At 40.6% G+C, this 25,930-nt stretch overlaps 1 protein-coding gene across 2 annotated transcripts in view; it reads right to left on the reverse strand.

Moving 5' to 3' along the window:
• Window positions 1-3,040: 3,040 nt before the first annotated feature.
• Window positions 3,041-25,930, reverse strand: part of ago3a (argonaute RISC catalytic component 3a) — a 37,434-nt gene continuing 14,544 nt past the window's right edge. The window contains exons 2-19 of one of the 2 annotated variants that reach the window (XM_062421706.1): window positions 19,111-19,282; window positions 18,717-18,837; window positions 18,252-18,460; window positions 16,125-16,261; window positions 13,326-13,460; window positions 13,060-13,147; window positions 12,048-12,195; window positions 11,679-11,798; window positions 10,091-10,213; window positions 8,983-9,116; window positions 8,107-8,291; window positions 7,497-7,656; window positions 7,207-7,297; window positions 6,811-7,005; window positions 6,215-6,349; window positions 5,528-5,629; window positions 3,939-4,138; window positions 3,041-3,802 (exon numbers count right to left, since the gene is read on the reverse strand). In XM_062421706.1, coding sequence (XP_062277690.1) covers window positions 3,694-3,802; window positions 3,939-4,138; window positions 5,528-5,629; window positions 6,215-6,349; window positions 6,811-7,005; window positions 7,207-7,297; window positions 7,497-7,656; window positions 8,107-8,291; window positions 8,983-9,116; window positions 10,091-10,213; window positions 11,679-11,798; window positions 12,048-12,195; window positions 13,060-13,147; window positions 13,326-13,460; window positions 16,125-16,261; window positions 18,252-18,460; window positions 18,717-18,837; window positions 19,111-19,282 — 2,564 coding nt within the window. In that variant the 3' untranslated portion in view covers window positions 3,041-3,693. Of the gene's footprint in view, window positions 3,827-3,938; window positions 4,139-5,527; window positions 5,630-6,214; window positions 6,350-6,810; window positions 7,006-7,206; window positions 7,298-7,496; window positions 7,657-8,106; window positions 8,292-8,982; window positions 9,117-10,090; window positions 10,214-11,678; window positions 11,799-12,047; window positions 12,196-13,059; window positions 13,148-13,325; window positions 13,461-16,124; window positions 16,262-18,251; window positions 18,461-18,716; window positions 18,838-19,110; window positions 19,283-25,930 lie in introns of both variants that reach the window. The other variant, XM_062421705.1, reaches the window with a different exon arrangement.

Consider the following 25,930-nt stretch of genomic DNA (forward strand, 5'->3'; position numbering starts at 1 on the left):
AAAGTGGCTCGGGTAAAGAGAGGAGAAGAAAGCAACAGAGGTTGCAATCCGACGTAAATCCCCCCCAACCTTCCCCCCCTTCCCTCCTCTGGTTTTAACACAAAGGAATGGAGAACTACTACCACTTGTTATGTTATACTTGGATCACATGTGTCCTTGAAATGGATCAACAACACTTTCAAAACTACTTGCGCCCACTTCCTTTTCACTCTCCCCCTTGATGAGGAGCAGGCATCAGCGACAGTTGAAGAAACATCCAAGAACATTCGAGAGCAGAAACTCTGCTCAATATGTCGATCAACTCCACTTCTACTCGACTATGGGTCATCACAACAGGGATGTAATATCTTAATACAAAGCCTTTTTGGCGTTCGCATACAGTATGTAATATTTTCTCTCTCAAGAGTCTCTCTACGACAAACCGCAGACTGTATGAACATCTAGAGAGGAAAAAAAGGAGAGAAATAAGCATCCAACATCTTGCAACTTTTTTTTTTCCAAACATCAAAGCAAGAGGCGGTTTAAGTCCACATTCCTATCAATAACAGTATGACAGTCCAAACACACATCACTAGTTTCAACAACCCCACCACTGTTCACACATACACTATACGTTATACAGTGACAGTCTATTGCAATAATAAAACTTTGTTATACCTTTTTAAACCGTTACTTAACATGATACATTTATTACTAAGATTAATAATTAGACTACATTTTTTTTTCTGTTAGCAAAAATAAGTGGTGTGCATTACATAATTTAAAATGTACAAATATACTTTTGATCTGGCTTTTAAAAAGGCTTTCAGACACTAGTGAAATCATGAGGCTTCCACACAGGAAAGGCTAGCCTATGAAAGGTAGTCAAACAGCCGGTGCAGGACTCTACACGTTATACCTCGCTGTCCAAGAGGCAGCCCCTGCCTTCAAAACATGCGCCACTGTACCGTTTACTGGTTCTCAATGGTGACCACAACTACCCAGTGAAATCCTTAATCTAGAGCTCCCGCGCCAACCATAGCAGTGGGACCCTCCCGTGTCCCTCAGTGAGTGAGGTTTACCGTTTTTTTCTAACCTACCACCAACTCCTAAAAAGTCTCAGAGAAATTCAGCTTCAGATTCTAATTCAGACAGAGTAGCACCACGCCTGTGTTCAGTCCCGAAACACATGCTTCGTTTAGTGCAGATAACTTTTAATAAACACCCCCCCACCCCCCCTAGACGAGCTTCAGATCATCAGCAGCACAGAGGAACGAAGTGGTGACCGTAATCCAGACGCACATTTCATAGTACTAATAAACAGTCAGCTGTAGCTCTGGTTGTTGTGTTGGTCATCCACCCGACTCCTCAGCTTTGTTCTGAAGCTGGTCTCGACTTTTTCTTTGGGCTGGTTACATGGACAGGAATTAGACTAGTCCCCGACTTAGGAGTTCCACTGAAAGGAACGGTTTTATTAAAAGAATTACTTTATGATTAGGCTGATCCCGTGCCCATGAACCTGGCCCATTAGGTACACACACTGTAGCAGCTGGATCCATGTAGGTGAAGATTAAGCAAAAGACGACCTGCTTTGCTTGATTGCTGCTCATAAGCAAAGCCAACAGCTAACACTGCTGTGCAGGCAAACATAATAAATACATTTATCTTAGGATGATTTCAATGAGATGTATAGAAAAGTCAGTAGACAGGTGTTGAGAGGAATAAGAGGCATCGGGTGAAACTTTCTTGCTTTAAACTATCTTATGCTGGAGCGCCCTGGTAGACCAATAGTCGCTGCGCATGCCACATAATAACAACGTCCCTGGTTCAATTCCAGCCAGGGACTTTTGTTGCATGTCATACCTATCTCTGTCTCTCCCCTTGTTTCCTGTCTGCCTCTTTGCTGCCTCACTGTCCAATAAAGGCAAAAATGCCAAAAAAAAAATCTTTAAACCATTTTATGCTGCCCATTCGTAAGAATATGCTAGTTGATTCTTTTACCCACTGACCATTAAACACTTCCTTCCACCAGGCACTTGAATACTACCTCTTTATGGCCTTTGTCCTCCACTTTTCTGTCATCAGGTGAAAAGCTTTGATCTCCAAAATGGGTCAATCTTAGGAATTAATCAAATCAGCCTCATTAGCAAACTGATGATCAGGAATTTTGAAATTATGCCCATTGATGATGAAGTATTCTCAAACCACAGAGGCGCATAAAATCCTTCAATTCAAGTAAAAACATGAAAAATCACCAAAACTGCAGTTGCACCATTGTTTTGCCCAACAGCAGGGGCAAATTCATAAAACATGCTGATCAATCATCTCACCGAGGAGAAATACATAAAAGTGCCTTGCAAGTGGCAAACTTTTCTCCTTTCCGAGGACACTAACTTCCAAATGAAATGTAACCGTTCTTTTGAGTCGTTTATGTCCCCTAAAATCCTCTTCCCTTCGTTCAGCTGATTATTGCACTAGAGGAAACCATCGACGTGATCTCTATTTACCAACCACTTCAAACACAAGGGAGGGAAACGTGAGATAAAGCACTGAGGGAAATGAATGCATGACGATTGCTAGGATTAAAAACATAAGCTTAAATGATTTTTTTTTAAAAGTTAGAATCATAAAATGTTTCACATAATGTAGAAGAAAAATAACAACCAGAATAAAATAACAGTGTTATACTTTAAATAAAATCCATAGATGGCTGCAATTGAGCAATTGATATATCAGCCAATATAAACTGTGCCCCTGTTAAAATGTGACAGCTGACTTCTTAAGATAAATCAAAACTGATCTGAAACCTTACAGGCAACAACTCCTTGTATTGACTATAAGGGGGCATTTATACCTCGTAGCCAACAGGTGGCAGTGTGCTCAAAAGAACAAGTCGCTCCATACAAAGTACTGGTGATTTCACACACTAGTGAAAAGTGACAGAACAAGAAAGGAAACGAGAGGAATTTAGGAAAAATAAGTGGCAACTGGGAGGACATGAGGTCCAATGAAATAACAATATTCAGAAAAAAAATCAAACTCCACTTAACAACTCCAGAATCTGACCCTTCCTTCTCTGCTCCCTTGTTTCAAACACTGGGGAGAAACAACAAAAACAAAACAAAAAAGAAAAAAAAAGAAACTACAGTAAAACTGACAGAATGTAAAAGTGCTGCTGCTCAAACTGACTTGAGGTACTGTAGATGGCAGAGGAGCAGATTTGTAGACTATAAAGAGAGACTGTGCCAAACTGCAGTGTAGACATTAGGAAGGGAAAAGTAAAAACAAACAAGGAAAACACCCCACTAGGCCACAAGTAAAGGAGACAGATGGGAAAAACAGATAGGAGGGGCGATGAAAAGGGGGCCTGATAAGGGTGGAAATAAACTAGTTGGCTGGTTTAATATTGCATAATAGTGCTGAGTTTCTCTCTCTTTTTTTTTTTAAAGCAGCGTTTGCATCCTCAGTCCAGTGTGGGGGTGCCTCCTCCCCTCCTTCCTCCCTGCTTTCCTCTGCACAGTGTCAGGTCCGGATTGACTAGGCGTGTGTGTTTGTGTGGGCGCGGGGTCGGGGGGAGGTTTGGGTTGGGGTTGGGTTGGGGGAGAGACTTGCACCTATGAGGACTCCTTGACTGGCAAGCCAGGCGTGCATGGTTGTGTCTGTGTGTGTTGATGTGTGTTAAGGGTGGCAATGGCTGGGGAGGGTTGGTGCAGCTCAGGCGAAGTACATGGTCCTCAGGGTGTCGTGGTGAATCTGAACAGCTTTGGCCAGCGCCTGGGGGTCCCGACCATTACTCTGACCAGACACGTGGCTGCCCTCAGCGCTGCAAGGTGAGAGAGGAGAGGATCTGTTATGACGGACAAACGACAAACAATAATGGAATGCAGGCGGGTAAAACAGCAGCACAATGCAAATAATGAATGACAAATACTATGCAAACATTTCTCTTCACTCCTCACCTGTCATGTTCTTTGTCCACCAGATGGTAGCGGGCACGGAAGGCCACCAGGTGGGCGTAGTAGGCTGGCGCAGGGATGGAGACTGAGCGGGTGCAGCGTACGTAGGTGTGGCACAACTGGTAGGTGAGCAGCTGGAACTCGTCAGCCGTAAAACAATTGTCGTCCCACAGTACATGGTAGTGGGAAGGCCGACTGGTGCCCTGAGAGAAGAGAATTAAGTAAAACATTTGTATTATGATTATTCGCTAGGGATCGACAACACAATACATCAATGTCAATTCAACATAGCATACGGGAATGTGCTTGCATGTCAGCTCACATAATACAATAACATCAGGCCAGTCTCTACTACACTACACTGAGACATTAAACAACTGGTACAAACACTGGCAAACAATAAAACCTTTACAAACAGATATTTTATTATTACAGGGTTGCTATCAGCACCACAGTTCCAAGATTAACCTCCCATAGACGAATTAGGAGTTAAAGGTGTGAACTGGTGGGTAAGTGTGTCCAGCATGTCAGGGAGAGACGAGGCGTGACACTAGTCTGCTCTAAAACGAGAAAAGTAGCGAAAACAAAGCTTTAAATCAAGAATGGATACTCTGATCCTGTGTCTAGACAGAAAGCGTAGTGTTAGCACAACGTTTAGCAGATAAGCAGCAGCGAGTGTCTACACAGGAGGCATTCAGGTACTCGGTTAAGTGTAGATCATCTGCCTTTTGGAAGTGCTCACAGCCCAATACTCAATGAATGTAGTGCATAAAATTAAGGAAATACTTTCTACTGGCAGTTCAAAACCAGTCTTCCTCATATGCTTCATGGTGACCATGGTGATTGTTAAGTGCCACTACACACAAAGCAGAAATCTTGAGAGCAAACACTCAAATCTAAAGTGATGGCACAGAAAATAGGAATGATGTAAGAGCCCAAAATGATCGATTCACTCATGCACATTATTTTATCTTTAAATGCTTTACTTTACTTGAAATAAGAAAAGAATATGTTTACTATTAGAGTAGCCTAATTATTATTTATAACATGTATGTAGCAGAATGTTAGTCTATTTCATGTTGTTGGTGTTAATACTCTTTCATACCTCACAGCAACTGTATTAACTTTTCTAGTGTTGAAGTAGCGGCCAGTGGCCAAGCAATCCTGCCCAAAATGTGTGAAGCAGTTACCACCACTTTGTCCAGCTGTTTCCTGTCTTGTGGCCATAAGCACTCAATTATCACAAAGGTGCAATAACTGAGTACCAGCACAATAAAACTGCATCATACGTTTCTGTAAACTTTTCCAGCTCTTAAGCTGAAAATGAGTATTCGAAAAAAGTCTCAAGTTTCTAATTCTGGGTGCGTAATTACAAGAAAAGGAAAAAAACAAACAAATAAAAAACATTAAATATTTCCTCTTTTCTCTTGTTGGCACTTAATTTCTGAATCCTGTCACTATCTATTTGCAACAGTGCGTGACTCTGCCAAAGCACAAAGCCTGCAGAATTAAAGATTTTATTAGACCAGAGTGTGGTGCAACACTTCTGAGAAAGCAGAGGACTGGACAGAGAAGACAGAGGTTGGTCTGACCTGTATTCCAGCGTGACTGCAGAGGTAAAAGTCAAACTCGTAGGGATGTGTGATGTCCGTATCCACGGTAGTACCAGCAGGAATGTTTCCACTACGTCCAACCTAACAAAAGGAGAGTTGAGGTTAGTTAGCCCCAAATTCCCTTTCCTTCTTTTTTCACTTTTAAAAAAACAATTTTTTTAACCATTGTAATAAAAACAACTAGAACAGTAAATGGAGGATACAAACAGCGGCAGAAAACAAAGCTTTCAAAGCAATAACGTCAGGAAGTAAAAACTGTAATTGCTTAAAAAAAAGAACTAGTTGATGGGCCGACCGAGGCAAAGGTTTACCAAGTGCATCACAATCGACCGATTAAAAGTCTAATACTCTAGAGAGCTTAAGGCTCTGTGTGGGAGCGCCTGCACTGAAAACAAGGTTGTTACTTGGTTGTACTCCAGGGGCCTTGAGTGCCACTCCAGAGCTCTCGGTTTGCATTGGGCCCTAATGCTTTAATCGAATGTAATTACAGGGGTTAGGAGGGTGAACAGTCCAATTGACAACAAAAGGTAATTAAGGAGGCTTGCTCCAAGTACTTAACGTGCTGGCAGAGAGCATAAATAATAATATGGACTAAAACATAACACACTGTACTAACGTTAATGGGTACCATAGCTTTGTCAAGCATGTGTGTATTAAGGGACTCACTCTCTCGTTGCGGTCGGCACAGAAGAGGCGTGTATGGTGGCGTTTTTGCACAACAATGTAGGTGATGCCTGGCTGGTACTCCTTCTCCAGGCTGATACAGGCCTCACGGATGGCCAGCAGCTCATAATACAGCACCTGAGGAGGAAGTGAGAAATATTCAACTTCAAGGACTTATAAAAAACTTCTCTACTGGGCATCCACTCATGAATTACAAAGCTGAGACAAAACCAATTTTAGTCAGATGAATTAGAAGAAATATTAACTTCATGGTTAAAATAATGAAAAACCTGAAAATGTTGTCCTTCATTGTAAATATATTTCTCACTAGTCTGTGATTGAAAATATTTTAAGAATATGCTCATATATTTTGATTTGAAATGAAATACCAGCTGACCAGTATCCATCAACTATGAAGTGGAAAAAAGATCCAAATGTATTATCTCTATATAAAAACATGTAGACTGTGACCTACAAAAAGAAAGTAAAGAATATTCTAGCTAAATTTAGCTAGAATTTGGGGCTGGTGTTTAGTGTTCAAATTCACACCCTGACTGGTCTGTGAAAGGAATGCAAAGAAGAAGAAACTGGGAGCTGACCTGTCTGAACTGGCCTTCTGAAACTCCATCCCTGTAGAAGATGATCCTGGTGGGCTTGTAGCGAGTCGACTTGTAGAACTGGATAAGCAGCTCCCGCACCATGGAGGCCAGGTCCTGGATAACCTCCTGCCTGGGCCTCTGGACCCGCACGGTGGCACAGTACCTGCTGGGGTGGGCATCCATACTGCCTACCACCTGGGTGAGAGAGGGGAGGAGCAGATCAAGCATGAGTGAGAGGGTATAATGACAGATTCAGGAGGCAGAGGCGCAAGAAGGGAGATGCAAAGATGATAAATCAGCTTGAAATGCTAGTTACGATGTCAGATACATGGACAAAAGAGGTAATAAATTATTAAAAAAAAAAAAAATCAGTGGGAAAATGAAGAAGAAACTCACAGCTGCAATTGAGGGCTTCTTCCCATCTCCAGCAGGTGGATGTGTAACATCTGCTCCCAAGAAGATAACTGGCTGCTGAAACACTGATGGTCTGTTGATCAAGACATAGCAAAGATAGGAGTTACATTACAATGGGTACAGTGTCTCCATGTATGGTACAATGTGTGTTCCTTGGTGTATGTTTTCTTTTTTTTTAATATCTGCACAATTGTCAAACACAAAACGCATTTTTAAACAATAGTTGAATGGTTCAAGCTGTTATAGGCTGAAAAACTTTGAGCACGGCTGACCGTTGGTGTGGCACCAGGATGTTGTTGATGCCTCCCAGCTTCACATTGATCTTGAGGCAGAGGTTGGAGAGCGTCTGAGGCGATGTCTTCACTACGTTCTTAACTTGAACGCACTGCGTGGCCATGCCCAAGAGTGTGTCTCCCACACGCTTTACCTCCGCTATGATGGGTGGAAAGAAAAAGAAAAAAGCAAACATTAAAAACTAGCCCTTAACATGGAGACGTAGGAAAGAAGTGGAATACTATTGAACTCATTATTCTGCAATGATGAGTAATCTCATTCAAAGCTTCACAATTATCTGTCAAAGGATTAAATTGTAGCTAAGTATAAATACATAGGAAAGCAGTTCTAAATGTAAACACTTCAGGATTTCAGAAAAAAACCCCACATGTAATCGCAGTCTGAGAAAAAAATCCAAATGTAAAAAATATAAAAAGCTGAATAAAACATTTTTTCATAGAGTGCACAGAAAACTCTAATTGACATATATTTGGGAAGCTAAGGTAAGCAACAGTCCGAGAATAGAAATGGTCTGTTTCCTCACAGTCTTAACCCTAACAATATATCTGGACTATTTATGGAATATTTATTTTTAAGCCGTTTTCTAACCATAGACAGGAGTCTTTCCCGGCAGAATGACGATGATGAGCTGCAGCCCAGCGTAGGTGTTCTTCAGGTGTCTGAACATGGGCTCTACGCTGTCCGCTCCCTGGGCGTATTTACAGAAACATGGCTGGCCCTGGATGGGCATCCCGGCATCCTTAGAGATCTTACGCAGCTGATCCGTGAAACCCCTAAACAAGGGAAGAGAGGGAGTGGAGGTGAACAGTGAGGAGAATGGTGATAGAAACACTGGAAGCTTGTACCTCCACCTGTGGTTGAGCTTGGGAAAAAATAAAAATGCTGCTAAATCTTCAACAACATAACATACTGTTCTTGTGTTTATATTATTATATGTGTGACGTTGAAATTAGTTCATTAGTTTAACAAAACATTTTATATTTTAAATGCAACTTTAATTATTAATCACATATGGTATGTAATTTTATGATTTTTTTCTTCTACAATCCATAACAAAACAAACTTACAAACTTTACAAACTTACAGTAAAGTTGTGTAGTGTTTGTAATGTTGTGTAGCCACAATAGCAGTATCACTGTATTTTTCCTTTTTTGTAGTGTTTGTTCAATGCAGCACAGATACGTTTTTAAGGTACATTTTTGACATCTGGCCAGGGACTACAGATGATATCTATCCTTTCATCTAACTCTGACATATTTAAATAAATAAAAATAAAAATAAATAAATAAAATATATATTAAAATTGAAACAAACACAATGGCCAGCTGCAAACAGCTGACATAAGAGATGAGTAATCAACCAACATATTGCCTTTTTATATAAATACATTTAATGATTGTTGAATGAGAATCAGTATCAACAGAATCTCTGAGACAGGAAATAAACATCAGCAAAGGATCTCACTTGAGGATTTCTTCTCGACACTGTCTCTGTGTGGCAAAGCAGGCGATGGCCCACATCTTGATCTCCACCCCTGTGTGGAACTGTTTCCCCCTCATGTCCCACACCCCGTGGCTGGGCGTGGCTACAGTGCGGTTCTGAAACAATATTGCAGTCTCACCACATGTACTCATGATTATGCTGGCAAACGTTCGCATTTATTCTTTTCACGCACTTCAACAGACAGAAACACATTTTCGCACACACTCACACACACACACACACACACACACACACACACACACACACACACATACATACACACTCTCTGAGAACCCACAGACACTCTTCAGCCACACCAAAACATATTAACATTTTTGTACATAAATGCTCACATACAGAAAAAACATTTCACTCCAACAAACATGCAGCTAAAAGTCTTTGTTCTCACCAGAAAATATTTTATCTTTCAGACCAGAAGAAACATTAAGATGTTTTGTGACCATCTTGTATTTTATTGCAAAGCTAGCATGATGAAATCTACAGAATGTGAGATGCAATTAGAATGTGTGTATCACGCACAACATAGTGTGCATAACAGTGTCATAGTTTTCAATAATACACACACCCAAATGTACAAAAGTATTTGTCTCCTCACGGTTTAAACTAGAAGACAGAGGAGACAGACAGACAGATGTTAATCAACACTGTGGTTCAGTCTCAATAAGTTCCTCTTTTATCCAATTTTTGGAAACCTCTTCCACTTACCTCTTGACCTCAACAAGGAAAATTATTTTTAGGAAAATCATTGAAAAGTTTTTGGCGATATCTGCCTTTATGATCTGCTATCTCACAATATTTTATAGTGTATCCAATCATAATTTGGAAATTTGATTCCAGAGGATTGTTCAAATATAACCTCTGCGGCAGAGGGACACAAATGTGCCCTATTGAGACTCAACCACAAAAAATAAGCAAAAAAGACACCATGAAGAACAAACGGAAGCCATTGAGTTAGTTCCCCCTTTAAAGACAGTTTGAATAAAGGTTGAGGAAGGGGACAGCGTGTCAGACAAACAGAGAGAATGGGCGTGATTTAAAGGAAGGGTACCATAAAGTGCTCTGTGCTCACCCTGCCGCCGTACTGCAGCATGGGGGCGGGTAGCACTCGCCCCGTCACGTGGGCCATCTCGTCGCGAACCTTGAACTGGAATTCCTGCACAAAGGGGTCGGCCTCGTAGTTGGCACTGCGCACCTGCAAGGAAAAAAAGACAAAATGTTAACTGTGAATATAGAAGATGTTTTTCATTGACTTGTTGTGAATAACTAGTGTAGATCATTTCTTGGATATTAAAAGTGAACTAAAATCAGCTCTGAAGCCAAATTACAGCAGTGGTTTAGTGGGTCTTGCATTAAAAATGTAATCTTTACAATGTTTGCCCCTGTGCCAAAAGCTTGTGCCATTATTGACAGATAACCCCTATGCTTGTTACCCTAACGATGCATTGATTTCTATATTTTTTGGTGTATGTGCTGGTATCAATTTTTCGATATGCCTCTTGATGCAATTTCTGTTTTCCAATTAAAGTTTTTAGCATGAATTGGTGACATGCCACAAAACGTCAGGTGGTGGCACCAAATTCCAAAGTGATTGTAACCACAGTTCAAAATGTATTACGAAGATTATTATGTTGTTCAGCTTATCTGCTTGTTCTGTCCTTTACTGTCTCTCAACCTCTAATATTCCACCCGTACCACACAGTATCAAGCAATGGCGTATCTAAATGAAAACGCCACATAGTGATGTCTACAACGATTTAGTGTGAAGTCCAGTCATTTTGATGCTGAGTGAAGAGATAGGGAGACATGTTTTAATATGGTAACAACAGGTACAAAATGTGCACCGCTAATCTGATCGTGGCCAGAGACAAAGCTGCAGACACGGTAGCAGCATCAAACACATTAAAGCCCTTACGACTCTGGCATTTTGTTGACCCTTGGTAGGCCTGCCTTGTAATTGCCAAATGTGATGGATAAGCACGCAGACATGCCTCTGTTAACAATATAAAATGAGAATCCGGCCGAGATGATTACAAAACAAGGTAGTTAAATCCATGTTCCTTCGTCTCCATCAATTTCTTTTTAAGGAACAAAAATTGGAAAATGGAAAACAGGGCTTTTATTGTAATTATAAAAGTTTGTAACAACCTTTTAAAAACAGAAACAGAGCTGTTTTCCATTCAATTTTGTCTTAAAATGAAATGTTGTGTTTGCTTCCTTATTACGGATTTTAATATAGAGAGTGAAACTGGAAAAATCCACTTAACATGACTACAAGATGCAAAATTTGGGTCATTTTAAATTACCTTTGTTACCTACAGGTGAACCAGAAGCATTCATTGTCAGTATTTTTAGCTAGGACTTTTGATGTGTGCTTCAGATATGAATAATTGTTGGAAAAAGCAAGTGAGTGCTCTTCTGGAAGGCCTTCACTCTCAACTGTGCCATCACCAAGGGATGCATTGTGCATGTCAAGCGCATGCTCATTCAAATTTAAAAAAAATGTTTTTTCAGTTATGCAATTAAATTACCGTATTACAACCTTGAATGTAAGTCATAGCTGGCTCCTACAGTATTAAAACAAAGCCTACTAATCAACAGATGCCACAGTGTAATTTGACAGAGAAGACCTGGATTCAGCAGGTGTCTCCAGGACTCACCAGTCTGCTGATCTCCTCCTGCCTGTCAGGTGCAGAGCGAGCTGTGGCTTTGATCATAGTGGAGGTCTGATTATCTGTCAGTTTCTTGATGCACCGTTGACCAGCTACAATGTTACACACCTGCAAGGAGACAAAGGCAAAAGCTCAAACAAAAGCTGAACATGCAAATTTTGATCATTTGAGCCGTTACTAAGCCAAGAGAAGATTTTCTGCAGCTTCCGTGCTTCAAATTTATATAGACAATACACAGAAACACCTGGGAGCAGCCCAGTGGATCATACACGGCAAATTTCATCACACTTGAAATATGATTGTCAATTTGATGTGAGACCCCATAACAAAGAAGGATATCAGCTAGTTTTCTCTCACCTCCAGGGGCAAGTAGGTGTGCTTTTGCTCCTGGCCCACCTGTAGACAGGGCAAATGTGGATACTTAAGCTGAAGGTTGTACTTCTCCCTGAAGTACTGGGCTACAGTACGCTCTACAGTCTGACCGTTCTCCAACTGTAGAGGGAACCTGCAGAGAAAAGAGCATCTTGAGTCAAAAGCTATTCCATCAAGTGCATTTAGCACTATCAGGATGTCCACAGCTAATCTATAACATTGTATTACAACTGATCAAGGCATATTTTAATTGATCACTATAAGCTAGTATCAATCTATATTTTGCTGCAAGGCTGTTTTGTTTTTAATGCAATTGTTTAGCACTAACTTTAATATGCTTTAAATTATTAATGTGGTTAAATGAGTCAGATTGGGGGCAAAAAAAAATTGGACTGGAACAATATATCACAATTTCTAACTTGTGGCATGGAAGTGTGTTGTGACTTGTTACCGTATTTATGTCAGTGACAGCAGAACAGAAACAGCCAATAACTACCGGGTAAGGAAGGTATAGACTGGATAACCCCTTTTAGAATGTAAACTAGCAGTGATTGAACTTTTTGAAATAAAATCATAGCCAGAGCATGTAATAATAACACTTAGTTTAAAGCCATCTTCTTCATCAAACCTTAAAATCAATATATGATTAAAAAATAGTTTTACATATATACTGCTCAATGCTACATTCCTATAGATATGGGTCATTTTTTCTGTTGGCCATATGTTCATATGAAGCCATTTAAAGGATTAAAAAAAACAGTGAGGTATTCTGCCGCAGATGACAAACACTGCACTACAACTGCTACTTCACTAATTGATGACTAATGTTAAGGGCATGGCTGAGCAATGAGTCAGCTATTATCTGGTTAGTTCGGTAGCGAATTGGCGATCGCATCCTCTGCGGTCGGTGCTCCCCGCCCCCATCCCATCCGCACCACTCCACCCAGAGTCTCCTGTTCCCTCTCCCGCCCGCCCACCCGCCCAGAGGCTGACTCACGTTTGATGGCTGGCAGGCCGGCGGGTCACGTTGCAGACGCGGTACTTCCTCCGCATTGTTCCACAGTGCGTCACCTCAACCTTCAAACCTGGTGAATAATATCAAGTAGCATTAAGAACCTGTCTGTGTGTGAAAGGCTGTGACATGTGCTCTCCCTACTTTTTCCACTCACACTTTCAAACTCTCACACAATGCATTTTTATTCATCTGATTCTTTTTCCTTTCTTTTCTCAGTCAGCATGTTCTCACTGACACGCTCTTTTTACCTTTGATTTCTTTGGTGAATTTGACCCGGTGCGAGTCTGTGAGGGGGCGAGGCTGCTCGTCTATGTTGTGGATGTCCAGCACTTCACACATGAACTGGATGACAGGTTGGGCCTTGTAGAAGGCAGTGGCAGACACTGCAAGATAAAGCAAGGACAGGAGTCAAGAGTTAAACACTGAAATTGCATAGTATACATGTTGAATGTCTGAGAAGGAAAAGTGAATGGAAATGTTTTTTTGATTTCTGCCTGGCACTGTAAATTAATGGGCTTCGTGTGAGGATGTATTTGGCATTTTAAGAGAAGGGAAATTAAATACTTACCTAACTAAGCCAGTTTACATTTCATTCATAATTTAAGAACCCTTCATTTAAACTTTTGCCACAAACTTACACACAGCTTTAAGTAACAAAGCTAATGCATGAATACCAAGTTGACTGTATCATATCTGGAGTATGTGTCAAAAAATGGATAGAGACAGATGGAGAGAGTGCGGTGGCTCAGCTGCTGTGATGTAAGTAACCTGTTTCTGACTGCGTGTTTAATAAATGCACTGCAAGTTCACATCCATGAGTGTTGTATACCTGCATTGAGCACACACACACTTACACCTCTGGTTTACCCCATGAGACATGAGAGCCTTTCATCACCGGCACAGGAAGTGACATCATCGCAACTGTCCTCCCCACGCATTGTGTTTGTATTTCTGTGTGTTTACGAGTGTCTGAGTCATTCATCATTCATGCAGATGTAAAACTGAAAAGGTCTCATTTCTCATGATTACAGCTATCTGGAATTTGAGCTTTTCTTCACTCATGATGCCAAACGTAGGAGGTAGTGTTTGCTTCCTTCATGCACATGTAATTAAATAGTCTTAATAGTTTACTTAAGCCATTTTCATGTCATATAAGTTCACAAAGAGTTAGAAAATAGAATGGATAGATTCACATTCACATTTCCAAGTATTGCCACACTCATTCATCTGACACACATGTGACACATACACCCCTCATCCTGACTACCTCCCCTCTACAAACAAACACACATGAACACACTTCACATTAGTTCTTTGTCCTGTGTTCTCCATCTGAGTAACCTCTTTCTAACCTCTCCCAAGGTTACTTTTAGACCTTGTAAGTATTGTAAATGTACTTCAGTACCTCACTGAATTGCTCTGTTTTATTCTTTCTTCTAACTATGTCTTTTCTATGGTCAAATAATATCTTCATTCATTCCATGTCTGTAAAGTAGGGGTCTCTATTTGTTTCCAGTGTTTTAAAATGAGTTTCTTGTAAACAAGCATAAACATAATCTGCCATCCCATAGGATATCTTATTTTGGGGCACAGTTGGAGTTCTAGTTTGTTGTTGGAGAGCAGAGGAGAGACTTGAAGCGCCCAATTGATTTCCAAGGATGGCAGAGCGGGAAAATGAGACAAAGAGAGAATCAAAGAGTAAAGACGGAGAGATTCAAATAGAGTCAGAGGCTTCGAGCACTTAAAGCAAAACAAAAGCTGTCTCAAGGAAACGCTCCACACAGCTACCCTCCTGACCCCAGAAACACCCACTAGTCTCACTCATGCAGGCATGACCACACACACGCACACACACACACACACACACACACACACACACACACACATAAGCGTTCCTCTGTCTCCCCAGCAACCAACTAGTTGGTTCCCATCCAGCCAAGAACCCGACTTCCTCCGAGTTCCTCTCCTCAGCAGAGAAGTGGTCTTCAACAACCTCCTGTAGTGTGCATATGGTAAAACACATTCTCCACCATCCTTTCTGACACATACTTTCCTCAAATAACATCAGATTGCAACTGTAGTGTGTTATTCCAGATCATCAAACTGAGATTTTGGGGCCAACGCTGGAACCTATTACCAAAAGTAGATCTTGAGCTGTTCCATGCTTTTCCAAGCAACTGGTTCTCAGCCAGCAGAACTGACTCCGTTCTGTTCAATTTAATCTGCTGCTCCACAACTAATAAACCTGCGATGTCAGAGAAGGATCGATGCCATCACCAAGTACACCTAACCTCATTCATCAGCAATTATAAACAACAGCAGCTAAGAGTTTTGTGTTTGATATAAGGAAAAATGAACAAAATATATCAAGTAAAGCAACTCCTTTGTCTGCTCTCTGGTAATTCACTCTCCAGCCTGTGGAAACTGTGCTGCTTCATTAAAAAAATATCTGGCTCTCCCTCTCTCTCTCTCTGGCCCTCTCTCTCTCTCTCTCTCTCTCTCTGGCCCCGTGCTACAGCTACAGCCTCCGTGATGATAAAAAAGACTTGATAGTATTCTGCTGACCTTGTTCAATGAAATAGCTATTCAAGTGTAACCGCATTCTCATGAGCGCGACATCGCCGGGCTAGATTTATCTTAACTACAGCTATTACATTTCCTCAAACATCACATCACTGAAAGCAAATTGATCACGCACAAATCTCTAAAAATAGCTTGTATCATGGAGGTTACATGTCATTCTAATCTATCTGTTTAATTATTAAAATCTCATTTCCCCAGCTGTGACAGAAGGGGAGAAAACAATTTCTGTGCGACTGTACAGTGGAGAAGAATTTTATTTTTATTTTTAATCCAAAGATTGGACTAAAAGGAAAACAATATGACTCTTGTGCTTTTTTTGTGTGAGTATTTTAAAATATAGACAGCTGTATAAGCGAACATTAGTCTGTATCTGAGACAGATGTTTACATTGTTAAAGCTGTGGTGCATTACTATAGCTCTGATAAACCACTGCAGCAAAATCTAAGCAAGAATTTTGTTCTTACCATCAATATTAAGCATCATCTTCCACATGGCGGGGCGTACAGATTGGTGGAAGCCAAACCACACCTCCCTTCCACCTCCCAGGGGATGGTCATAGCCCTCTGGAGCAGAAAAGAAGGAGCGGCCCACCGGAGTGTACCTAGATGGAGACAAGTCAAAATTATAAAGATAACAAGAAAAGAGCAATGGGAGTAAAGGAATGAGAAATGGTGGCATGGTAAAGCAATCAGGGGTTGTAGAAAGCTAGAAATACTGCCTCGTTGTTGTACGCCTCCACCAACCCTAGAAGATGCAGTTTACATTCATGACTGTCCTGACTCATATAATATTTGTAGTACCATGGAGGAATTTAATAGAAGTTAATAAGTGTATTTTCCTTGTGTTTGTTCACATGCTTGACCAATAAAGCTAATTCGGATGGAGCACAATGTTGTAACCATGAAAATAGACAATGTTTTAGATATGGATGTTGTGCAAAGAAGCTACAAACTCTAAAACATAGACGCTTCACACATACGTCTCCAACCAAGCAGCACAGAAGATCTTTACAATCTCAAAGATGAGCGATTAATGTCACCGATTCAGTATCTGACCAAATGTGAAATATGGTAACATACCTTTGACCTAAATATAAAATGTCATCACTTCTATTAGACATTTGTGTGAACCTTTGTCATCATTAGCGTATGAATTCTTGAGTTGCGGCCGTGAACGTGATTTGTGAGGTCACGTTGACCTCTGACTACCAAATTCTAATCAGTTCATCCTGAGTCCAAGTGGATGAAACTGAAGTGGACGTTTGTGTCAGACATAATGAAATTCTCTCCAGGCGTTCCTGAGGTATAGCGTTCACGAGAGAATGGGATGGATGTGAGGCCACAGTGATCTTGTAAGTCCCAAGTGGATGTTTGTTCCAAAATTTGAAAAAATTCCTTCAAGGCATTCCTGAGGTATCGTGTTCATGAGAATGGGACGGAAGGACAGATATACTGAAAACATAATGCCTCCGACTGTGGCTGTCGCCAGCGTGAGGGCATAAACAAAGAGAAAAAAATGAGAGCATTGGGTAAGTATAAAAGGGCGCAGGAGATGACAGGAAATATACGATTAGTTGGCACATCCTGAATTGAGAATGCGGGTCAATATGTGTTTATATAGTATCACATTCAGCTGCTCTTCAAACTACAACAGTAATACGAGGGGTCGGTGTCATCGCCTGCACCCATCGACCTCTTCTTACATTGCCCAGGAGGCCCATTAATAATTGTATGAGCCTTACATTTTTCTTGCTGAATCCTGAGCATGACAATGTGACACGACGCCAATGTAATAGCAGGCTCCTGCGAACAGAGCCAAATGAAAGGTGTCGATACAACCACTTTTTAATAATGATTTGGAAAAAGATTTTCATTAAAGTGCAGGTGATATTGTGTTCGACTGTGCTCTTGCTGGAGATTAGGAAAGTGATATCGAGTAGAAGATGGTATGAGGTCAAGTACGGCGCTGCGCGAGATCTCATATAAGCCGTGTTTGATTTCCGTTGGGATCAGAGTGCTGATATTGGCGCCAGTATGCTAAAACAAATATATAGTATTTACTACGAGAATCAGAGGGGTTGTTTCTTACAATGTGTTTGATTTTTTTATCTTCTGGCTTTTTATTTGATGACTGAAGATCAGAGCTGGGAAGAGCTGACAAGGATAAATGGGCTGTTTCTTTGTGACTAACACTTGAATGGGAATTAGGAAATCTGCTAAAGCAACATCAAAAGACCATTTCTTATTTAAAGAATGGAGCTTAAGTTCACTCTGCTCACCAATACTCAAAAACAGGGACAATACAATAAAATAAAGCTTAATAGATCAGGACTTGCATCACAATTTGGTTGCTTTTTATGTGATCTCCCTAAATTATTTCAGTAAGAGTACGGTGAGTGAAAGTAACAAATGTCAGTATTATCATCCTTTTATTTTTATGATCGTGAATACACTAAATTTGATCATTAATAATCTTCTAATGATCTATAAATACCAATAACACATTTAGGCCCACAGCTATAGTTAGAAGAGTGAAGCCTTGAGTCTTAACCTTTATGAAAAAAGCAGGCAAATAAAACACAACCAACTCACTTCATGGATGGCAGGTGTCGCAGCACCACGTCCACTGCATGCACAGGGTTGGTACTGATGGGTTTGTCCAGCTCTAGGGGCTCAGGCATGCTGCGGCCGGTCAGCACTTCGTGGAGCATGTGCCAGCTGACTAGAGACACAAACTTGATGGAAACTTTGAAGGGGCGATCTTTCCCTCCCTCACCTGGCAGAGTGACATCCAGGTCCACCTGTGGGGAACAATAAGAAGAGAGCGGACAGCAACATTAAATCACTTAGTGGAGTCCTGGTTCAGGTGGTTAGTTGTGTATTTGTGAACACGACAGAAGCATGTGTTCATGCATGAGCTCTGTGTGGCTAACTGCTACAGGTATTTTATACAACATTGTCGGGTTCAGATAATGTTGAGATTGTGTCGGTGTGCGTGTATGTAGAGGAAACAGTATTTTTGTGTGTATGTGTGTATTTGTCTTTTTTCCAGCTCACCCCTGCGGGTGCCACAGGCAGCGGGTTGGCTGTGTACAAGCTCCTCTTTCCATCGTAGACTGGCCTCCGATCCCCAAAGATTGTCACCTTGAAGTGCTGCACCATGGAGTCCACCACCTCCCTGCACAACACGCAAAAAAGTCATTTGCAGTAAGTTATACTCAATGTAATAAAAAAAAAAGATATCAACATTTTAAAGGAAGACTTTAAACATCACATTATCAGGCAGCTGTAAGGTGTCTATCAGCAGACATTTATCTCTTACCAAAACACTGCATGTGCACATTAAGACAACAGCTAAATGTCCATTTGTAAAGAGAAGGTATAATTATATAACTGGAAGCATATAAGATACAGATAAAAATAAAAATAATGGCCACAGGGTCCATCCTACCTGTTGACTCGCCGTGGGCACTTGTCAGGCTTGATGTCCACCTCGTACAGGTAGACATCCATCTTGGGGATGTCCACCTGGAAGCAGTTGGCCAACAGCTTGATGGGCTTCCCCATGGTGCCATAGCCAGGCCGCCGGGGCATGGAGAACAGGGACTGGGCCCCAACGGCTCCTGAGAGGAGGAGGAGGAGGAGAGGATACATATGGGGAATTAGAAAAAGTGTGCAGTGCATTGAACACACTGAACAATGTAACAGATCATGTTGTATAAACAGATATATAAAGCTCAGCTGTTACATTATAAGTACCATTATTGACAGATATTACCTTATCAGAGAGATTGCATTATTTATCGGCATATATGCGAAAATGTAAACATGAATATTTGCATATTCTATAAACGTTACTTACAAAAATGTATTCAAAATACATTTTATTGTATCAGGGCTTCATTCATTGTTCTTTATAATTTAGTATAAAGTCACTTTTACTGTTGAAAATGTACTGTTCTGTTATAATATCCTGCTTTAGTAGAGATCTGTCACAAAGTTTTAAATCTAAACTTGAGATTTCACAAGCCAAAACTATTTGTTTGTGTTCACATATGAAAGGAACTTTTTTTTTTAATCCTACAATATCAGTTTTGGTATTGAGAAAACAAGAAAGGAAAACAATGATATCATTCAAAAGATGAAATGGAACAATGCTGCACGTGTCACACACAACACACTCACAGTAACGCAACAGTAACAGCCTGACGGTGGAAAAACAGAGAAATTCCAAAAGTCAACGTAACTTCAGTGCTACTGTGGAGGGGAAACACCAACAACACTCACATCGACTTCAACTTTTTATAAAATGATACACACCTCTGCAATACTGCTATAGTAAAACCATACTGTCATATTTCTGTGCAACACGCACTTTAAATCTGATCTGACCTCCTTAGAAAAAGTACAGAGATGATATAATAAATGTGTCAGCCAGTTTCAAAATGAACACCACACACCCATGAGGAAAAAACAAACTCAGCTCTGTAAACACTCAATGCATGAGCATTTTTGTGGAGCACCAACTCTAAAGCAAACAGCTCTACTTGGAAATGAAGCAGTCCTGATAGCAATTAAATACATCTTCACTGTAAAGACAAATGTTTGCAACGTGGCGATACAATAATTCTTCCCTAAAGATAATACTTAACGTGACTTTGTCAGAAATCATTTAAACTAAAACTGTTAATTTTCACTGTGGTGGAAATAAAAGCGGCTCTTTTAGATGAGAAATGTGACATGCTGCAAAAATAAACATAAAAAATAACACTCCTTTCACACCTCAGACACTGTAACTCCTAAAAGTAAGCAACTTAGACAATTTTCATTGTTATTTTCTCATAATGGCTTTTGCCATATAAATGAGGACCAGTATGAAAAGGCCAATGCAAAATAACTGAATAATAAATAAACTGATTCACACTAATTTCTAGATTTGTTAATGAAATAAAACCAATGCATGACAGGATTATGAGCGGTTAGTCGTGTAGACTCACAACATTAACATGTTAGACCATCTACTTAAAAGTCACACAAGTCCACATTTGTTCCAAAAAAAAAAATATGACTGGTGTGCACGCACACTCATGAAAGGGCTGTGAGATGTCTGAGACATGAGTCACTTTGATGCTGAAACAGAGTTCTGTTCAACTTAATGTGCCACACTCACATTAGTGCTATTTTTGGGTCTGCTGAGGCTTGCCTGCCACATCACACTTGAGAAAACAAATGGCTTTGCTGACGTGCCAATACAATGTTTGGATTAAACTTATGATGCTATTGTGCGTTGTGCTATTGTCAATCTCGGATACAATTCAGCCATTTTCCTGGAAAGTGTTGTGTTGTTTATGTCCCCCTCCAGCCTCCTGGACTTTTTTATTGAACTGTCTAGTTCTGTGTCCACAGCCGTAAGTCTGGTTCTCTCCAGTCTACCAAAAAACTGCCCCCGAATGTGTCATTGATAAATGAGAGTCAGAGCGGAGTGTGATTCATCACTGATTTGACTCATAGAGCCACGTGTGGGTGCTGTTGGGGTTTGAGGGCCCCGCTGAGGGAAAGTTCATAAAAATGTCCCCACAACAGAACAGAAACCCTCTGTGAGCTGTGGGGTAACAGCAGACAACATGAGCAACCATGTTTGTTTACAGTGCGGCTCTGAAGTACTGTATACGCTTTCTGCCCCTGTGGAGTTGAGGCTAACAGGGTTGATGGAGGGTGAAGGCCTCGTGTTTGAAAAAAGCCTGCTGGGAGAAAATGATGAAAAAGAGGAAAGTCTGGAATTCCTGCCATGGCTGTCTCTCTCACACAAAACTATGTGCACACTAACTTTTGTGATGGTAATTCCTATGGGGCCCTGAGTAAAACTTGTGAGGTAAACCCAATTTCACACACGAAGAGCAACAAAAAGGAAGGAAGACTTATTGGTGTAAGTCCTCATTAACACATGAAATAGGGAATAAACGTGTCTACCACAGACTGTAATCTCAATCTCCAATTCATTCAAGTTGGGTTCACACACAATTTTTATTATTATTAATTTCCATAACGTTGAGGAACATTTTCATGATCACACATTCTCTGAAACATCTGCGTATACATGAAAAATAAGAATACAAATCCATGTCAAAATGTACCACTGTATATCTTAACAAAAATGAAAGACATGCTATGTGGTTGGATACAAAATAAACATTTATTAAGAAACGCTGACACACCAGTAAGATGTTTACAGAATACAATCTCTCAAACCCTGAGCACTACATAACATACATGACTGGGAAGAAAATAAACAAGTAAATAAAAGTGTGCACTAACACTGACATTCACTTCAGAGTCCGAAGTATCAGAGAGAAACTGACATTTGGACTACAACATTTTGTAACTAATACGATTTTAAACCAACTATGCCTCCTTTTAACAATCCACACAGTTTATTTTTTTCATCAACATACGTTTTAATCTTCAGCACAGATGCTTTTTTCCTTTTTGGATTTGGTGATGCAGGTCAGTTTGCTTGTGGCTTCTGCTTTCTCAGTGTTTTCATCCACCGATTTCTCAATGGCACAAATACCAGCCTCCATCCCAGCCCTCTTCTTTTTAATATCATCTTGCTCATCTGTGAGGGCCTTCCTCTTGTCGTCAGCAGCTTGCTCTTCTTTCCTTCTCTTCTATTCATGCAGGTAGCCATGGCTGCCTGACTCCTGCAGCTGAAAGGAGCAGCTCTTCTGTGATCTCTCGGTTATGCCTCTAATAGACCTGACAGGTCAACAATCTGAGCCAGCAGAGTCCTCTCCGGTTTCTCCATCCTCAATTCTTTGTTATTCTTTCTCCACACTTGCTGTCCATGAGGCAGTACTATCATCACCACATCCCACGCTCTGACAAATGATGTTTCTGTTCCCACCGTCTCGTACAGCAGGGTGTCCGCTCGGTCTGTTTTGGCGTCAAATTCCCTGATTTTAGCCTGAAGACGAGTCGAATCACAGAGCTCCCTAAACTCTCTGGAGGATATCATCACACATTGCTTCATTTATGTGTTTGGCTTCAACAAGTATGTGCAGAATTCTTTTCATTTCATTTGCTCCTCAGACTCAGCCATGCGTCTCGGGTCAAAGCAGTGCATGCTTCTCACTAATGTGTGAGGCACTGGAGCCTTTTTTGGCAACTTCTCAAGGAGAGTGATCAAGAATTGTTTGCAGTCCATCTTAATCTTTAGTCTCTGCCTCTGAAATGATTTTTGGAGGACGTGAGTTGGTTCAGGGAGGCTTCTGCTGCAAATCAAGTATCAATCTGACTGTCTTTGTGCAGACTGCTGTCCAGTTTCAGTGTGGATATGGATGCGTGCAGGTGCTTTTCCTTCAGAAATCATCCCATGAGCCCTGCAAACAAATATAATGGAGAGATTTCAGTTTGATTACTTTAAATCTCAAATTTACAACTTACTTTTATTTCAGTTAAACACACCAAATTAATGAATATTACACAGTCATAGCTTAGGTGAGACCAACCACAGTGCTGTATTCTGATTATATTATGTGCATTAATAATTATTCATTTCATTTTAGTCATTTAAAATGCCTTATGTACGGAACTACACATGCTGTCTTTATCCTACACATTGTATCACACATTTTTTGTGGAGGGGAAAAATTTGAAACTTTAAGTAACTTCTACGTTGTTAAGTCGCAATATTTCTCCCCAGTGTTTATTGTTGTTTTGTATCTATTAAAAGAGCAAGAAATGTAACCAGTTGTTCTTCCAGATATGATGTGCTAATGAAAACCGAAACTAAGTATGTGAAGGACAATAATACTGTTAAATTGCCTGTTTATGTTTTACTAACCTATTACACTTAAACATTTTGCTCTGGATTAGGAGTTGTAAAATGGGGGAAAAAATGTGAAAAATAGCCACACTTTAAATATATAAATGTGTCTGCAATGTATAAAGTAAAACATTAGTAATTTATCCTTACCTTTCATCAGTTTGTCCTCAGAGAAAAAGGGCAGTACGGGTTGGTCTGTCTGATACATGCTGATGAAAACATTGATGAAATATCCAAACAGCACAGCGGATCCTCACCTCCACAAATGACCAAATCACCTCTCCATACCACTTTCGTGTAGGCTTGTGTTTTACATGCAGCCGCAGCAGCTAAGAGGAAAGCACTGCTGCTGGCTACGGTTGGTTAGCGGGGTGAAAAAAGTTGGTAGTGGGAAGGAGAGTTGATTTGCACGCAGCAGCAGCGTCTGGATGCTTAGCTCTTCTACCCTGTGTCTAGACAGCAAGCGGATCAGATATTTTTCACATACACGCTCTCTTTTTAATCTACGGGACTCTGTGCAGGCTCGTGTCTCATGGGAGTGACCCCAACGTGAAGAGTTCATTTAGGCTCAAAGTCAATTTTCCTCCACTTTACCTGCATCACTAGAGTCATGTGTATTGTGGGCTCCTCCAACACACAGGTGACCTACACTCAACACTGCACCTGAACGCCTCCAGTGCAGTGCTTTTGCGGCTCTCATTATGTTCCACTCGAGAGCGGCTGAGTTACACGCCAAGCCTAGTGGTAAAATTCGATATTACTGTTTGGTACTGTATGATATTACTTAATATCAAATCGGTTTGAACATTTTTTACATGAACCCAACTTTTATATTTTTCTTAATAATTTTCTTAATTGAAACACATATTATAACCTTTTATTTAGGTATATGTGAAGCAAATTTCTATGGATTTCTGGGTTTAGTTACTTTTCAAAAACTTCTCCAGGCCTGGAGATCACCTCTTTTTTTTTTTATTCTATGATTTTTTCAGGTTTTTCATGAGTGAACGAACCCTCAGAGCTCCTATAAAACTCCTGGCTACAAACCTCCTTTACGGAGAGCAGTTTTTTTTTCTTTTTCTGTGCCGTGATGGGTTTGGTAAAGTCGGCCAGTAGGAGGAGGATAGCAGGGAGTGGCAGGATTACTGAGTGGGCAGGGTTGGTGTTTTCCGGCTATCATCTGCCTCTCTGAACTGGCTTCCATTCAGCATGAGTCAGTGAGCTCCGCGGGCAGAAAAACACACAGCGGAGCATCCTGCTTCTGGATTCAGCAGAGGATGAATTACAGCAGCAATGGCAAGGTCTTACAGAATGATAAATTAAAATATGACGCAAACAAAAAACTAAAAAAAAACACACCACGGGAGGTTTAAGTTTTTGATTTTCCACCTACTTAGGCATTAAAGCGTACACAGAGTGTCAGTGTGAAACCTAAAGACAGAGATGTATAATTTGTAGTTGTAGTATGGGCTTTTATTTTGCACAAAGAAAAGTGTCTCCTGATGTTTTTCCACAACAGATGCACACACAGTGAAAAACTGCTACAAGATTTCACACAAATTTTTCCCCACAGATGATTTTCCAAGGCCAACCTTCCCACAAAAAGCGCCCGGTATCGCAGTCTGCCTGACCACCTGCAGTCCTGACTCTAGTTTGGCTGGTGCTAATCTGACAAGATACAAACAGGCATCAAGAAACAAACAAGTTGTGTGGGTCTAAACAAAACACTGACCCCACCATCGTGATATTTGGCTAACTGGCCTCTGCATTCTTTGGCTTCCTGTGATTATAAAAGACCTCTGGGTTGTTTTGTCGCTTTTTCAGAAAATGCTTTGAGACATTTTTTTATGTTGGGATTTTTAAGAATACTTCTGCTAAAAAGAAAGACGCTGTTCATATTTCTTCACAAGCGAATGTTTCATGTTAGTCGGGAAATGTTAGAAAAACCTCAAGTTAAAATTGAACTTGTAAAAAACAGACAAGACCCAAACCTCTTGTGGGAAAAAAACTGACTTTGTATTTTAGGGAGAAAGAGGCCTGAGGATGTTTTTCTTTCATGTAGTACAGTTTGATGCCGTTTTTGAAGCCAGTATATAGCAGTCATTCAAGCAATCTTCAGATTAAGAAAATTTCCTCTGGCCTCAGTGATTACTGCTTGCTGTGAGCACAGATGGGACCTTACAACATCACGCACATGGCAGGCAAGACTAAAAAACACCCAAAAAAAAGGAAACTGTGATGTTTATAATCTGCCCAGCATGTCACACAGATGTGTTTTCCAGCGTTTTCAGAATATCTGCCCTGACCCTGATCATTCAGCAACATATCAGATACCTGCCTCCTATCTCTGCTATCTCTGCTTCTTGAAAACTGTGTGTCCCTGTTCCCTCCACAAACAGACACAACAAACGTACTCGTCCACAGGAGCAGGAGCGAGGGGGTCATA

Source organism: Scomber scombrus, chromosome 7, assembly GCF_963691925.1.
Source record: "Scomber scombrus chromosome 7, fScoSco1.1, whole genome shotgun sequence".
NCBI lineage: Eukaryota > Metazoa > Chordata > Actinopteri > Scombriformes > Scombridae > Scomber > Scomber scombrus.